The 17,500-nt window shown below is 53.7% G+C and overlaps 1 protein-coding gene across 1 annotated transcript; it reads left to right on the top strand.

Annotated features, from left to right (window-relative positions):
- Window positions 1-5,514: 5,514 nt before the first annotated feature.
- On the top strand, window positions 5,515-16,370 carry ANO9 (anoctamin 9). Its single transcript, XM_014878712.2, has 22 exons — window positions 5,515-5,721; window positions 5,965-6,101; window positions 6,386-6,435; window positions 6,676-6,734; window positions 6,944-7,026; window positions 7,736-7,870; window positions 7,967-8,063; window positions 8,301-8,361; window positions 9,242-9,324; window positions 9,577-9,681; window positions 10,772-10,936; window positions 11,017-11,053; window positions 11,537-11,648; window positions 11,816-11,873; window positions 12,038-12,135; window positions 12,251-12,417; window positions 12,835-12,987; window positions 13,218-13,365; window positions 13,763-13,873; window positions 13,968-14,061; window positions 14,160-14,272; window positions 15,846-16,370. Exons 1-22 carry the CDS (start codon window positions 5,515-5,517, stop codon window positions 15,871-15,873), a joined length of 2,301 nt encoding a protein of 766 aa, XP_014734198.2. The 3' UTR covers window positions 15,874-16,370.
- Window positions 16,371-17,500: the final 1,130 nt, after the last annotated feature.

Raw genomic sequence — 17,500 nt, 5'->3', positions numbered from 1 at the left:
CCATGAAAGATGCTGCAGGGGCTGGATGCACCTCAGCCAAAGCCAACCTGCAGGCACAGACCCCTTCCCCACTGGCTGCTGACATCCATGAGCTTTGGGAACTGCTGCTGGGTGCATGACCAGCTGGGCTGTCCAGAGAGCCGAGCCCTTCTCAGGAAGGAGAAGTAGGAGCATGGGAGGAGTGCCACAGCTGTTCCTCCCACAGGTAACCCCATTTCCCTGGAACACAGCAGCGCTCCCATTGCAAAGGCCTTTGCCCTTCCGTCAGGTGGAAAGCAAGGGCTTCACTCTCTCTGGGTAAACACACACACTCTCCCAGAAATACAGCCCATTCTCTGCTTCCAAGCGCATGGATCACCCCTGGAAGGAAGGCTAAAGGTCTGCCCACACCTTGGTTTCACACACAGCAGGACATTGGGAAGACAACTCCTTTTTTCCCCCAGATAATCCCCAGGTCTGGTTTGGCACCTGTTCAAGGCACTTGGCAAAGTCACAGGGTGATGGTGGCTTAGCTGGGAGCACCACTGAAAATGCTGGCTGCCTTTCCTAGCAGGACACAGCTGAATTACCACCTCCAAGACTTGGTTAATTTTATAGCAGCCCGCAGGAATGCTGATGGAGGGCACAAGGGAATCCAGAGCAGTTATTGACTCTCCTGTTATTCGCAGGAAATGCTCTTCTTATTTGTAAATGAAAGCAACAATCGCCCCCAGAAAACAGATGTAAGGGACATAATATTTTCACTCTTTTTCATAAAAGTTATTCCCTGTTCCAAACCATAGGTCCCGATTGGAGTTGTTTCTTTCCCTCTGTTCTGCTCAGGTGAGACCCTACCTGAAATTGCATCCAGCTCCAGGGTCCCCAGCACAGGAAGGACATCAACCTGTTGGATAGAGTCCAGAGGAGGGACACCAAGTTGATTAGAGGATGGAGCAGCTCTGCCATGAGGAAAGGCTGAGAGGATTGGGATTGTTCTGGAGAAGAGAAGGCTTTGGAGTGACCAGATTGCACCTTCCAGTTCCTGAAGGGAACCTGCAAGGAAGCTGGAGAGGGGCTTTGGACAAGGGCCTGGAGTGACAGGATAAGGGGAAATGGCTTCCCACTGCCAGAGTTAGACGGGATGTTGGGAAGAAATTCCTCCCTGTGAGGGTGGTGAGGCACAGGTTGCCTAGAGAAGCTGTGGAAGTGTTCAAGGTCAGTATTATTGCACATGGGGGAAAACTGCACATGACTCCCACAGCTGTTTTACCAACCAGCGAGGCGTCAAGAGGAGATTTCTAGAGCTTTCCAGGGTTTCTGTTATTAGCTCCTTTTGGCCAGTTTATGGCATCTCTTGGGGATGTCACAGGGTACAGCACACGGCCCTGGCACCACGAGGGGCAGAGGGGAAAGCAGCGCCCTGGAGCTGGCAGAACTCGGCACTGTTATCTGCGCTGGGCGGTTCTGGGCTTGCCACTCCTCTGGGCGAGGGTGAAGGGCAGCTCCCTCGCCTCCTCCCGGTATCTGCCAGGCAGAGGCAGCTCCCTCCCAAGGCAGGCACGAGTGCCACACGGAAGTCGCGGCACCACTTGCTTCACATGAGACCTCTGAGACCTCGGGCGAAGGAGCTGGGGAAGGAAACCACAGCGTGAGAGAGCCCAGGAGCCTCCAGCCCATCCTGCCCGCCAGCCCTTCCCTTAGGGATCTGCCCCGAGGGGCTCCAGGAGAGAGGGGCACCGAGGAAGGCTCTCCGCTTCACCATGCAGGTAGGAACAGAAATTGCCCTGATATTCCCAAGATGCTGCTTTTCAGCGCCTCTAAGCACCTGTGGCTTGGAGACACGGGATATACTAACCTCCAATCTCTACCACTCACCTGCTTTCAGCCTTTAAGGTACAAAATTCCTACCACGAGTGTGTGACAGGGAAAGCAGGATAAGCTGCCGGTCCCATGCACCATCCCAACGTGCAGTGGGGTCACACTGGCTCCACATGTTGGTCCCAGAGCACAGATCAGAGACAGATGGTATGGATGGAACTTATGTAAACCTAGGAATGAGCACTGCAGAGGTGACAGCCCCAGGTGTCCCAGGGGCACCTAGAACACAAGGGCAGAGGGGGAGCTGTGATCTTTTTCCTTCCTAACTCGGAAGAAAATATGTGGGGTTTTTTTCCTGGGAAAAGCCAGGCAAACTCTCCAAAGTGAGGGCAGGTAGTAAAGGTATAAGTCTGCCTGTCCAAGCAAAGGCTGTCCCACTTCTCAGGAAGCCACGGGCTAAGGTGGAAATGCTCCAAAGGAAGCTGTGTAAGATTCATCCTGGAGATAAGAGCAATTTGATCATCTCAGTGTGGGTGATGGGAACCACCCAATCCCACACCAATCCATGACTGTAAAGGAAAACAAGGATGCCAGATCCTACCCAGGTCCTCATCCTGGGTTACTCACACGGGTGATTCTGCACCCAGCCCAAAAGTGCCTGTGGCCATTTCCCAGAAGGAACACCCAGAGCAGTGAGTTACCTGGCTTGAGACAAGGACCAACGATACACCCTGGAGAGATGGAAACCCTTTTCAACATGGAAATTCCTGCTTCCCATTGTGCCAGTCACTTTTACACCTTTGCACAGCGGAACCTCCACATCCTGTTCCAACCACAGGGCAGGAAGGAGTGAAAACGAAACTGTCCTTTGCAAGAGCAAGGATAGAGCCCAAGGTTCATACAAGCACTGCAGAGCCCAGGTGGCCTTACCTGCACCTCATCCCACTGCCCTGCACAGAGCACAACAGCCACTGTCAGACAGCATCCCTAATTTCCAGAAAAAAAAAATTAGTTGTGAGTGTAGCAGTGATCCAAAGCCCTTGCCTTCTGAGGCTATCCCTGCCCACACATCCCTGCCTTGCCATCAGGAAGTGCAGTGGAAGGACAAGGGGGGTAGCTTCAAGCTGCCAGAGGGCAGGGTTAGATGGGATATTGGGAAGAAATCCTTCCCTGTGAGGGTGCTGAGGCCCTGGAGTGGATTTCCCAGAGAAGCTGTGGCTGTCCCATCCCGGAAGTGTCCAATGCCAGTCTGGAAAGGCTTGGAGCAACCTGGGCCAGTGAAAGGTGTCCACGTCCATGGCAGAAGGTGGAACTGGACAGGCTTTAAGGTCCCTTGCATCCAATCCTCTCTGGGATTCTAGGATTCTATACACATCCCATACGGCCCCAAAAGCAAGCTGGGCACCTGCATGGCAGCCTGAGCCCCAGCAGCCACTGGGATGAATCCAACATCCCATTTGTGAGCCCACCTTGGTAACCTCTCAACCTCTTCCCAAGCAAGTGCTCAGATGCCCAAGCAGGACTGTGCCTGCTCCTTGGAGTTGGGAACCATCTGGGAATAGAAGGTGTGATGCCAGCAGGTCTTTTCACTTCGTCTTAAACTTGACTGGGGACAGCAGCAGCAGGAAAAGTGTGCCAAGGTGGCATTAGGAACACCCCAAAAAGTTCCCATACCCAAAGGATGGCTTCCCCTCCACATCCATCCACAAGGTCAGAGGTGGCACTGGCAGGGAATTGCTGCAGGATGAGGCTAGATGCATGGAGGCTGAGAGAAACCAGCCAGGCAGGAATGAGCCAACACAACAGTGGAGAGCGTGCCAGGCCAGATCCATGCCAGCATCAGAGCTCTGGCAGTGGGCAGATCCCTGAGAGGCTCCCACTCCCTCTCCTGTGCCCAGAGAGGGGCTCAGACTGGGATACAGGGAACTGCTGCACCCAATCCTACCCCACAAACCTGGTTAGAGCAGATGAAAACACCAGAACCCTCCCTCTGCCTCTTGCCATAAACTGGGGTACCTTTTATCCAAGAGAAGTTCTGGCTCACCAGCACCTCTGGGGGAGAACATCCCTCTTCTCAAGCCTTCCCACTTCTCCTTCTTGTCAGCCAGTCTCCTCATGGCTCTTGTGCTTTGTCTGATCCATGTGAGTGTGCATCTGGCAGAATATTTCAGCCCTTTCCTCATCCCAGCCTCTCTGCTCTCATGGCCTCATTCTCCAGTGAAAGCTCAGGATGCAGATCTTACATCAGGGCACAGTTACACCACCATGGCTCTACTGCCAGGATTGCAGCTGGAGGAACTCGTTTGTCTGGCTGCTCTTTTAGGTCACAGTGTCTCTGGTGACACCGAGTGACAATATTCCTATCCCTGGCAGCTTCTTGCCACTGCTGTACTGCGTCACCTTCCCTCGGGAACAGTGGCATAACTGTTTGTGGGACGCACCACAAGTCACATCAAAGGGTGGAAAAAACCCCCACAGGGGCAGCTGATGGCTTAAGCTGCAGGAGAGCAGCTGAAGGAGAGAAATTCTTCCCTGTCGGGGTGCTAAGGCCTTGGCACAGGATGCACAGGGAAGCTGAGGCTGCCCCATCCCTGGAAGTGTCCAAGACCAGATTGGAGCAACCTGGTTTAGTGGAAAGTGTCCCTGGATGGGTGTGAAGGTCCTTTCCAACACAAACCGTTTCATGATGCTTGCTTTGTGCTCCCCCAAACCTGCACCCTTGGATGTCTGAGTGTCATTAATTACCTGCAGCCAGGAAGGTGGGAGCTGCACAGCCATTCTTTCCAGAGCCACTGACACACAGGAGGGGAACAGGGAAAAGCTAGAGTTCAAGCAGTGTTTGGACAACACTCTTAGGCACATGGATGCTTGGGGTGGCCCTGTGCAGGGTCAGGAGATGGATTTAACTATCCTTGTGCGTCTCTTCCAACTTGGGATATTCTATGATTTTATGATCAGCAGCTCATCCTCCCCTCTCTGTCCCTTGGCTACAGCCTGAGGCATCCAACAAGTTTTCCAAGGACTTTTTTCACCTGCTTTCCTACAGGGTTGTGCCAGCCTCCAAGTGTCTGTGCTCCACTCTCCATTTATCAGATTTTAAAACTACCTTCCCTACCCTCCCCAAAAAGCCAACAATGCCCTATCTGACAGGAACAACTGACAGATAGAAAAGGCTGATTAAAGCCTGTAAAATCCACTGTAGCATGGAGAGAGAGGGTGAAAGGTGAACATTTCCCCAGTATGAACGTCAGGGCATTAGGTGAAAGAGCTGAGGGAGGTTTTTTCTACTGGTCCAGATCCCTCACAGCCCCAGGGCACTGTTGGGCATTATGAGTTCACGCTCCCAGGGCAGCAGTCCCTGCAGCATTCCTGAACACAAATCTCAGACCCCAAACTGGTGATCAGGAGCATGCGGGAGAGGGTTTCACACAAGCCTCCTCTTACCTTCCTCCCTGGGCATGTCTTCGAGGCTGCTGGAAGAGGAAAACACGGGATCTCCCAGGGAGCCAGCTGAAGCCTTCCCTTCACTGGTTTTCTTTTCACCAGGATGAAATTCTGCTGACTCCCCGCAGGGAATCTCCTGTGGAGGACATGGACCCCTTTTCCTCCCCGGTAAGCTCTGCTCCTTCTGCATCTGCAGCGAGTCCAGCCCAGCTCAGAGAGGGAACAAATCCCCATTTCCCTTGCTCATTCCCAGTTCCTCTCTACACAGCCACAATGAGGGTCCAAACCTTCAAGAGGCTGGAGCTGGGAAGGAGACCTCTCAGCTTTCCATCCCCAATAATTCCCTGCTGGTTTTGTGGGCAGAATGAAGAGAGGTGGGACTTTGTCCTGGTGAGTGCCATCCACGAAATGGGCAGTGAGAAGGAGATTAAGAGGAAGAAGTTCCTGGATGAGCTGAACAAGAAGGGCTTCACCATCAAGGTGAGGGGCCGTGGGAGGAAAAGACAGCAGATACTTGGCCTGGCTTGTGCTCCTGCATCCCAGGAAATGGGAGAGGCCTGAACCATTGAGCTGTTCACCACATCAGAGCTGGAAAATAATCCACTTGCCCAAACAGCAGAAAAAGCCCTCAGCCCCAGGACTCACACAACCCTCAGCCATTCCAGCTCTGGCCCTTCCCTACCTCTCTGGCTGTTTTAACAGCCCTTCTCTTCCCCTCACCAGAAAATTGAGGACACAAAGCTCTTTTATGGAGTCCGTGCCCCGCAGCACATCTTCTGGAAATACCAGTGTTTCTTGGCGAACACCAACAGCAGGCAGCAAAACTCCAGTGCCAACCAGGACATCCCAGTGACCACCAGGTGGGTGCTGAGCTGATTTCCAGCCTCTTGCACTCACTGTTCTTCACACCAGCATCTATTTTCCAGCTCGGTTCACAGCTGAGCCAGGCTTTTCATTTTCCACAGAACCTTCTTTCACCTCCCATGTACAAAGCTGATGGCTTCTCCCTGCCCACATTTCTCCCTCCCTTGCTTCCCTGGATTTTAGTGCACACCTTCTCCCTTCTCTACCCTGTTTTTTCTGAGCCACACAACACAAGTCTGTATCCCAGAGCAGCCTCTAAGCAGAGTTTCTCCTTGTTCAGGATACGGGTTGTGCACTTCATCCTGCAGAACACTGTGACATCCGACTTAGGTAAGGGAACGGGGATCCCAGGGGTGATGCTCAGCCTGGATCTGCAGGAAGAATCCTGCCCAAGAGTCCTGGGCACTGGCATCTCAGCTGCCTCGCCATCTTGGGGAGAACAGACAAGGGAGGAGCTCAGACAAGTCAATTTGCTGCTGTATCCAGAGGCTGGGAGATTTGGACTGCAGGAACCAGCAGTCCCTCCCCAAATCCCTAAGCCTAACCCTGTCCCTTCTGCTCTGCTCCCAGAGAAGCTGCATGACCTGATGAAGAAGAAGGTGTTTGAGGCAGCCTTTCCCCTGCACAAGGTGAGGCCGAGCACACAGTGCCTGGGAGGAAAATCCAGGAGAGATGGAGGAGCAGGATGAGGTGGGGGGGATCTGTGGGTGACTGGGGCTGCACCAAGAGCTCGCTGGGTGAAGGGCACAGCAAAGCTCCTGGCAGCTGTCTTGGAGCTGGCCAGGGCATTAAGGGTGCCCTGATGTTCCTGCATCCAACCTACTTCTCTGCTCTCCAGAACGAAGAGATAAGGCAAATACTAAAGAAGAAATGGGCTCGCTGGAGGGTTATATTTAAGGAGCAGCCAATTGAGGAGATCAGGTAACACAGGCACAGGAGGCAGATCTTTCTAACCAAGAGGTCCCACCTGAAACCTGGAGAACTCAATGCCCTTTGCCAGGATCCTGCCTTGTCCTAAAAATCATTAGTTTGAACCTGCTCTTCTCACAAGCACTGGGCTGCCTCTGCAGCTTCCAAAGCTCAGCCTGAGGGTATCCCTGTGGCTCCAAACTCCATCTGCTAATCCTGCAGCATGAAACAACTCCCATGTCTGTGAGGACGTTAATGAACCTGTTCAGTTTTCAGCCACATTCAGAAGGCAGGAGAGGTGGGAACAGAGCATCAGTGCTGCACAGCCAGCCTGAGGCTGAACTCGGGGCAGTAAAGGCAACATGGGGCTCCTACAACCACATGAAATCCCAGGAAAGAGCACAGCTCATGTTTTTGAAAACTAACTCCATGGAAAGAGGCGGGAGGGCAAAAAGAATGTGTTGCTTCATAAACCTGCCAGGGGGCTCTGGTAGAAAGGGGAGATCTTAAAATAACAGTGCACCTCTGACAGCTGGCACAAAGTGAATTCCTCTGGGGTACACGGATCCCAGTCTCAGTCAGTAGGTCATTTCTTATCCATGACTCCAACCTGCTCCCCACACCATAGAAACTGAGATACTGCCGCCACGAACATTTTCTAGTGACTCTCAAAATCTGATCTCCTTTCTGGCTGCAACTCCCACCTCCCATTTCCTCCTAGGTGCTATTTTGGAGAGAAGGTGGCCTTGTACTTTGCCTGGCTGGGCTGGTACACCTACCTGCTGATTTTTGCTGCTGTGGCTGGGGTGGCAACCGTCGTAGCTGGGGCTACTGTTTTCAGTTCCAGCCAGGTGAGGTAAGGCCCTTGGGAATGCCAAATGCACGTCCCATTCAGCTCTGCAGGTGGCTCTGAGGCACCCTTGTTCCCCTTGGCTTCTCTCCTCTCTTCCAGCAAGGAGATCTGTGATGCCAACGACACCATCATGTGCCCTCTCTGTGACCAGAATTGCTCGTTCTGGCTACTCTCCGACACCTGCACCTATGCCAAGGTAGGGAACCGCCTTTCCAGGGCAGGTTCAAGGTAAAGGAGGGGAAACACTCCCAGCTCGTGCTGCTCCTGTGCCACTAAAAAGAAACCCCACCCCAGATCAGTCTCCATCATCACCATGGAATATTTTACCAGTAACAAGCCCCAGTGTCCATCACTTTCCTGTGTTTTGCCCTTCTGTAGTGCAACAGCCCATGCACCTTACTGCCCCATCACACTCTTCCTTCATCTCTTCCAGGTAACTCACATGATTGATAATGAGGCCACGGTGGTGTTTGCCATGTTCATGGCCATCTGGGGTAGGTGTCCATGCCTGGGTGCCCAGCACATGTGGTTGGGAGAGGGAGCAGAAGGTGGAAAATGAGACACCAACATAGCTTTGCCCTTTGGGGGTGGTTTATATCTCCTTCACTTCCAGAGCCTTCAGCTCCCCTTCCAGACACAGCAAGAGACAAAACCATCCTGATAATATCTTCCAGCTCCCCAAATTCCTTGCCTGAAGCTTGTCCTACCTGAACCTTCTGCTCAGCATAGCCTCCCCAAAGGCACCCAGCAGTTTTCTAGCAGGTGCCTATAAATGGCCACAACCACAGGAAAGAGTGGCCCCAAGACTCCTCCTTTATCTTCCCAAATCACTGCACGGCCTCTTATTTGCTGTGGGATGATGGGATCCCGTCACTGCCATAGTTACACACTCATCTGGCTTTTCCACAGCCCTTTCCTTGACCAGCCACCTCAGGAATAGCCTGGGTGTCCCACCTGTGAAACCATGGCACAGTCCTGAGTGTGTCCGTGGGCTGGGTCACACAGGGACACAATCAGGACCATCGATCCAATTAACATAAGGGGTAGTTGGAACTGGAGTTGGAGAGGTGCAGCCTTGCCAGGGTGAAGTGTAGGGCACCCATTCCACCTGAAAAGTGACTTACCCAAATTCCCTACAGACATTAGAGCAGGCCAGTGAAAGCTCACCTGCACCATCCCTGTTCCCTCACTGCTGCCTGTCCAGGCCCCTTCCAGGTCACCAAGGTGCAGAGGGGGCTGCCTGTCCTTCATAAGCCAAGGGCAGTCCAGGCTGGTCTGCCATCAGGTTGGATGTGATGTGACTCTCTGGGAGACAAAGGGGTGGCTTTCAGAGCCATCCCTAAGTGTCACTGCACTTTCTCCTTCCCAATCCAGCCACTGTATTCCTGGAGCTGTGGAAGAGGGAGAGAGCCACTGTGGCCACCGACTGGGACCTGTACGGGTGGGATGAGGAAGAGGTGAGGACATCATCTTTCCTGCTCGGTGCTTCCCTCTTCAGGGCAGGAGTCACCTGCACCTAGAAGAGACACATCAGAGGGGTCCCTTGCCCAGACTGAGCTCACCCATGCTCTCGGGTTGGGTGCTCATCCCTGTCCTTCTCTAGCTTATCCACTGCTTATCCCATATGTCCACTGACACAAGGGGCACAAAGCCCCTCTGGGTCCTTTCTTTCACTTTAATATAACTTTCTTTAATATATTTTTTTAAAGGAGGAGCTGGCTCTGCACCTGATCAATAATTCACAGCACGAACCCCAGCTGTACCAGCACTCCTACTTCCGCAGCACCATCGTCCTCATCTTGGCTCTGCTGATGGTACGTGCCAGGTGACGACGGGAATGTTTGTTTTAAGGGCACATGGACTAAAGGAGCAAAGGCACAGACCAGATTTTTAGGGCAGTTCCATGCCCATCACGAGGATCCTAAAGTTTCCTCATGCTCACATCTCAGTGTGCTGATGGAAGGGGCCACCCACTCTTGGGACACATGGGCTGAAGGCTCTGCTTTTGCAGTGAGGATCAAGGCAGTGACATGGAGGGCAGGAAGAGGCAAACTCCAATGTGCCTGTCCCCACTGTGGGTCAGTGGAGACTGGTTCAGGTGGAGACATGGAATCGTGGAATCATAGAATGTTAAGGGTTGGAAGGGACCTTATCTAGTCCCAAGCCCCGTGCTGTGGACAGGGACACCTCCCACTACCCCAGGTTGCTCAAGGCCTTGTCTCACCTGGCCTTGAACACTGCCAGGCTGTTATAAAAGAGTGGGCTAGCTGGCCACTAGCTGCAGTTTGAGTTAGAGCTTGAGAATGAGAGTCTACTGCAGTTCAGGATGGAGTCTGCTGGCTGTGCTGTGAGGAGGTAAGGGACATGGGGTCGTGCAAGGGACAGACAAGGTAAGAAGATGTGTGAGGGACAGGCAGGGTAAGGCAGCTGGGAAAGGGACAGCTTGGGGTTAGCCAGTCATACAGAGAGGAGAGGAGTCAGAGCTGTGTGGTGCTGCCTGTAAGAAAAAGAGCCAGTGCTGTTTGAAGCTGCCTTTGAGGGAAGGAGTCAGAGTTGCCTGAAAGAAGTCCACTGAGAGAAGGCACAAAAAGTTTCTAATAAAGGAGTGGTGGTGATGCCAGTCATGTCTGTCTCGACATAATTGCAACAGGGAGGCTCTTCCAGTATCTCCCCACCCTCACAGGGAAGCATTTCTTCCTAACATCCAGTCTAAATTTCCCCTCTTTCAGTTTGTACCTGTTACTCCTTGTCCTATCACTACACTCGCCTCACGAACTTGTCAGACCCCACCGAAGGGTGCTGGTTTGCCTTTGAGGCCACATCCAGGGCCCTGCTGAGGGGACATCAGGTGTGATGGAGCATGTGCCCTCGGTGGCTCCTGAGCCCTCCTCTCCCTCCCCACAGATCATGGTGCTGATTGGCATCGCCCACGCACTCGTCATCTACCGGGCAGTGGCCATGGCCCTGTTCATGCAGAGTGAAGTGAGCCTGCTGAGCAAGCACGCAGACACCATCGCCATGATGACAGGGGCCGTGCTGCACTACCTCACCATCGTCATCATGACCAAGGTGAGGAGCCACACGGGCTGCCTGGCAGGATTTCTTCCATGGCCAGCGCCCCCCCACTCATAGCATCCCTCTGTCTGCAGGTCAACTGGCACGTGGCCCTCTTCCTCTGCAACCTGGGTAAGGGAAATGGGGTGTGTCCCACCTGCAGTACCCTTTTGTCCCTGAGCATAGCCAGCCTCCCATCCCCTTCCCTCCCTCCACCAGCACAAGGCAGCTCCAGACAGGGAGGCACGCAGCCCCCCAGCACACACTCACCTGTGGCCCACGTGCTGTCCCACAGCTTTGCAGGGACAGTCACCTTACAGGGCTGAGACCTAGCATGAGCAGGAAGCCACCCTAGCTTCAGGAGAGGTCATAACATGGATTTCCTCCCAGCTCTAAGGCCACTTCTTCTCCAGCTCATGGCTCTGAGGGACCTCCTTGCTTGGCTGGGAGGTGCACACTCACCTTCATCAGAGGGCTCAGGTGGAGAGCAGGGAAGGCTTCACAAGGGGCAGAGATGTCCTTTGGATCTTCAGAGCTGTGGTAGCACCCATGGGGGAGCAGGGCAAGGTCCCACTGCTCTATGACCAAGCCCCTGGGCATTGCTCCCTTTCCTAGAGAAACCACGAACCTTCTCCCAGAGGGAGAACAACTTCACTGTGAAGATCTTCATCTTCCAGTTCTTCACAAACTTCTCCTCACTCATCTACATCGCCTTCTTCCTGGGACGGTGAGTGGAGAACACAGGGCAGCCAGGGTTTGGGATGGATGTTCCCGACTCTCCCCAGGGTGTACAGACAGCCCAGCCCCTCTGCCCTCCCCACCAGGCACAGGGAGCCCGTTTGGGACTCAGGAGGGCCATGACCCCATGGGTATCACTGTTGCTTCCTTGCTCAGGATCAATGGCCACCCAGGGCACTACGTGCGCATCGCTGGCCACTGGAGGCTGGAGGAGGTGAGGCACCCACCCTCTGACCCCACAAACAACTCCTCCTCTTCCTTTCCCAACTGCCCAGGGAGCCTCTGGGAAGCTCAGCTTTCTTCTATAGCACCTGGCAAAGGGTCCTTGGGCCCACCCACCCTACTTGTATGGCACAACCCCTGTCTTGTCCCCTCCAGTGCCACCCCAGCGGCTGCATCACCGACCTCTTCATCCAGATGGCTGTCATCATGGTGCTCAAGCAGACCATCAGCAACATCATGGAGTATCTTGTCCCGTAAGCTTCCCACACTGACACTTTCCAGAGAAGAACCCTGGTCTTTTTCTTTTTCCCCTTCCCAGCCCTGCTGTCCTCCACAGGCAGCCACACAAATCCCTCTCTCCCACTGCAGATGGATATCCCACCAGCTCCGGAAGAAGCAAAAGTCCCCCAGGAAGAGAAGTATGATGTTAGGGGAGGAGGAGGAGGCAGAGGACCCCTGCAAAAGGCAGTGGCTGAACAACTATGAACTCAATGAGGTCAATGTCTTCAGCTTGTTCAACGAGTACTTGGAGATAGGTACGTGGGGCAGATCCATGTGCACTCCTTGAATGGGGAGTGACGGGTGCTAGGGATCCATATACAGGCAAGGAGCCACAGCTCCACACCCAGCCCCACTCTGAGAGCCCTGAGACACAAAGATCATTCCCAAAGCAGACAGCAGGCAACTGTGCTAGCCTTTGGCCCTGTCTTGGACCTTGCTTTCCTTCCAGGCATACCCCAGAGTATGCCTGTGCCTGGCTGGCTCAACTGTCCCCACAGATCCCACTCTCTGACAGCCCTGTGAGAGCTGGGCATCCCCAAGACATGCCTCTCTCACCCTTCCACCCCTGCAAACCCTCTGACCTAAGCCACAAAGCAGGACAAACCCAGGCAGAGGGGGACGTCCCCTCTATGGTGGCTTCACACCAGCGTCTGGCATCTCTCCCTCCACAGTGATCCAGTACAGCTTCACCACCATCTTCGTGGCAGCCTTTCCCCTGGCCCCGCTGCTGGCCCTCATCAACAACGTCATCGAGATCCACATGGATGCCATCAAGATGATGCGGCTGCGCCGGCGCATGGTGCCCAGGAAGGCCAAGGACATCGGTGAGAGGGGTCCTGCCAGCACCAGGCCGAGCCCCTGAGCACCCCATGGCCAGGGGACAGCACAGGGAGAGCCATGAGTCAGAGAAAGACAAGCTGCTTCAGACTCTGCCAGAGGCTGAAGGGCAGCTTGGAGGCTCCTTCCTTGACCTGGCCATTCTAAAGGTGTCCCTGAGCTGAAATGGTGGCAGTGATCTGGCAGAGGGACCTCACCGGCTGCTCCTCTCCCACAGGGATCTGGCTGCAGGTCCTAGAGGCCATCGGCATCCTGGCTGTCATTGGGAACGGGCTGGTGATCGCCATCACCTCTGACTTCATCCCTGTGCAGGTCTACAAGTACATGTACAGCCCCTGCACGAGGGAGAACCACACCAGCATGGAGTGAGTTTGGTTCTGAGACAGTCCCTGCCCGCAGCATCCCCACAGCCCTGTCCCCTCCCGCCTCAGTGCCACCACTGTAGGAGCACGAGACAGCTGAGCTGACTCCCAAAGCAAGGCTGGGGGAAAGGGGAACATTCCCACATGGCATCAGCCCTGTAGTGGGTAAACTGACTGGAAAGGGCAGTGTGTCCCAGATGCAGGCACATACAATCTCCTGCCCTCCCCCTGTTTCTCCAAGCCTTGACTGACTGACCCAGTTCACTCAAACTGAACAGAGGCCTCTGAGCCCTCCGTTTCCACCAGGCTTTGTCAAAGTGGGCAGTGAGAGCCCCAGGTGGGTTCTGCTTCCCCAGAACAGGAGGTTACAATCCATGCTCAACCCAGTCCTTCCCCACAGCTGCTCCACGGGGTACATCAACAACAGCCTCTCCGTATTCCGCATCCACGACTTTGAGCCCCACACCAAGGTGTTCCCAGAATTTAATGGGGTCCAGATCAAGACGTGCAGGTAAGAGCAGCCCCCTGCCACCCCCTGCCCCTCACCATGACATCCAGGCCAGAATGGAATGGCCTTGCCTGGCAGTGACGGAGCTGTGCTGCAGGTACCGGGATTACCGGAATGCTGATGACTACACCTACACCGTCCAGTTCTGGCACATCTTCGCAGCCAGGCTCGCCTTCCTCATCCTCTTCGAGGTGAGCACCCAGGGGGAGGCAGAAGAGGGCTGGGAAAGGGGTTGTATCTGTGCCTCATGTCCGGGCTGGGACCCCCTGACTGCCTTTGCTTCCCACAGCATGTGGCTCTGTGCGTGAAGCTGATCGCAGCCTGGTACATCCCTGATGTCCCTCAGAAGGTCAAGAATCTAATTCTGAAGGAAAAACACAGCAATCTCCAAAATGAACTGAGGTGGGTGATGCTCTGGAAGGTGCCAGGGATTGACAGGTTTCAGGATCCGTCTGCTCTGGAGCCCCTTTTCCTTCAGAAAAAGATGATCTCCAAGATAAAACAAAAAGTGATTTTGCTCAGGGAAGGGCTTTGCCCAGGTTTTCCGTCTAAACTTTGTTGAAAGAGAAAGGATTAAGTATTTCAGTGGGAAACAGAACCATTGTAGCTGCCCCAGTGCTGCTGTCCCATACTGACTAAGCCATGCTCTGGGAAGGGCTCAGCCTGACCCCCATCCATGGCCACCCTGTCCCAGCTGCCACCATAATCCTGATGGGAGCAGATAGCAGGGTTCAGGAAACACCTGTCGTGCTTTGACACTGGCCAAACTCCAGGCACCCACAAAAGCTGCTCACTTACTTTCCCCTGCCACAGCTGGGCAGAGGAGAGAAAAAATTAACAAAGGGTTCATGACTTAAGGACCGAGAGAAAACGTTCCAAGGGCAAAACAGCCTCAACTTAGATGTACAAAGTGAATTTATTACTAACAAAATCAGAGGAGGATAATGAGAAGTAAAATAAGCACTTAAAAACATCTTTGCTTCCCCCAACCCTTTCCTCCTTCCCATAGACAGTGCAAGGGACAGGGCATGGGGGTTTTGGTGAGTTTGTCATCCAAGGTTCTCTTCCGCTGCTCAGGGAGAGGAGTCCTTCCCCTGCTGCACCATGGGGTCCCTCCCCACAGGAGAGAGTTCTCCATGACCCTCTCCACCATGGCTCCAATCTCACGAGCAGGAGTCCTTCTAAAACTGCTGCAACGTGAGTCCCTCTCATGGGCACACAGTCCTCCCAAAACTGCTGTGGTGTGGGTCACTCTTCACGGGGTCAGTCCTTCAAGGACAGGCTGCTCCAGCCTGGGAGCAGGGCCCCTCTCTCCACTGGATCACAGCCTCCTCCAGGCATCCATCTGCTTCAGCATGGGGCTTCTCCATGGGCTGTGCATGGATCTCTGCATCCTCCTGGATTCACATGGGCTGCAGGGGCACAGCTGCTTCACCGTGGTCACCACTACAGCCTACAGAGGAATCTCAGCTCTGGCACCTGGAGCACCTTCCTCCTCCTTCTGCACTGACCTCGGTGTTGCCATGTTGTTTCCTTCACTTCCTCTTCTCTGGCTAGCAAAAAAACCTGTGTCCCTTTTTGTTTGTATTTTCTTCTTAAATCTGTTACCACAGAGGCATTATCAACATCTCTAATTTGCCAGCAGCATGTCCATCTTTCAGAGCCATCAGGGATTGGCTCTGCCAGACATAGTGGGAACTTCCAGCAGCTTCTCACAGAAGCCACCTCTGTGCCCCCCTGCTACCGATAAACCAGGCCATGCAAAACCAACACAACACCACACTGTCACAGCTTTCCATCTTTGCTTTCCTATCGACTGTGGGATTTCCCACAAACAGGGGCTTTCCACAAAAACAGCCTATCATTCTTTCTCCATCTGTTTTGGGGAAGAGGCCCTGTTCCTACTCAGAGTGTTTTTCCACACCTCCCAACTCAGACAGTTCCCCTACCCAATGCCTCTCTTCTCTCTCCCCAGCATGACAGAATACTCCACAGAGGTGTAACCATCACTCACCAAGGAGAAGGAGAACATGGACTCGAGCCCCTTTCCCAGCCTGGCAGTGCCAGGGGTGCCGGATGAACCCCACGACACGGTGCCACATGTCTCATCTGGGACCGAGCTGGACTTGAGCTGGGAAGTGATGACAAGACAGTGGCTTCACAGGAGCAGGCTGCTTTCCGACTTGGGAAGGAAGGATGCTGTGGCAGAGGCGGGATGTGCCTCCTCAGCACGGGGAGTGGCTGGCACAGAGCTGTGGCGCTGGGGACAAAGCCAGGGGCAGCACCCGGCTGCTGGGCTGCAGGACAGGACCTGGGTCCTTGTCACTCACTTCCTTAAGCACAGGAAACACCGCTTACCTCATTCTATAATGAGGCTTCCTCTCCAGCCCTTTTTTATTTTCTTTCTTTTTGTACTTTGGCCTCTTTTTCCCACTGGGTAACTTGAGTCCGTCTTTCACCAAACTCCTGCCCGGCATGACTCCCACATGTCTGCAGCTCCGCCCTGCTGTCTCCCTGGTGTTTCCATGGACATTGGAAAAAGGCCATTGGTTATCTTGTGTTTAGCTCTGGGCTCAGCCGAGTCCTGAGAGTTGTTCCTGGCTCAGCTGCCGTCAGCCATCGGTAAATAAACACAACACCCATGGTGGACATGCAGACTGTCACCTGCTGCCTGGTATCGCTCCTGCCTTCCTCCTCTGCCTTCCCAAATCATCCCCTAAACCCCTTCCTTGTCTTAGTGGGGACGAGCACAGCAGGTGGGAGCTGCAGTGCCCACTCTGAGGACTGGTGGGACACCAGGATCCGGCCATGCACAGTCGAAACACAGCCTGGTTGATGTGCCAGGATAATGAAAATACCTGGGGGAAATGGGAAAAACAGCAAATGATAGGGTTTTCCCATCTTTTCCTTTAGAGACATCACTATTGGCTGCCCCTCCTACTGGAGACAGAATGGGTTTGTCTGCAGCACGAACAGGGTGACACCCCAGGACTGGACAGGTGCCACAGCTCAGGGGGATCTGACAGGGGATCCTCCCAGAGGCAGAACTGGGGGGCAGCCCTCTCCTTTCCCACCGGTAGTGACCCCAACCTGGATGGACACCACCCTGACACTGCCCATGTCCCATGAGGGTCCTGCCGTAGACACTTCCCAAGGCGTCACTCCTGGGGGCTGTGCCCTGGAGGTGACACACCCCAGTCAGGACTGCAGGGAAAGGCACCAGGGTTAACTCACCCTCAAAACTTTGCTCCCAAGAGCATGGAAAGCTGCTAACGATCCCATAGGGAATGGAAAGAAGTTTGCTGAGCCCTCAGGCTTGTCCTGTTTTCGCACCATTGTGACCAAAACTGCCTCTGCTCCTCCATTTACCGTATCAATCGTGGGGATAACCCTGATGGACAAGCCAACAGCACTGGTAGTTTATATCCTAAACAATGAGCAGTCAGGGTGTTTCTCCATGGGAACAGGTTCACAAACCTACCTTTGACCTGTACCTGTTTATTTATAGAGACATAGTTTCATAGATTCAATAGACATCAATATATATATATATATTATTAAATATATATATATATATATATATAAAAATACATACATTGCACCTGTGGCCCTCTTCCCTTTTTGGCCTCA

This window comes from Sturnus vulgaris, chromosome 18 (genome assembly GCF_052056855.1).
Source record: "Sturnus vulgaris isolate bStuVul1 chromosome 18, bStuVul1.hap1, whole genome shotgun sequence".
Classification (NCBI taxonomy): Eukaryota; Metazoa; Chordata; class Aves; order Passeriformes; family Sturnidae; genus Sturnus; species Sturnus vulgaris.
The sequence above is the reverse complement of the archived record's forward strand: the minus strand, read 5'-3'. Positions and strand labels throughout refer to the sequence as shown.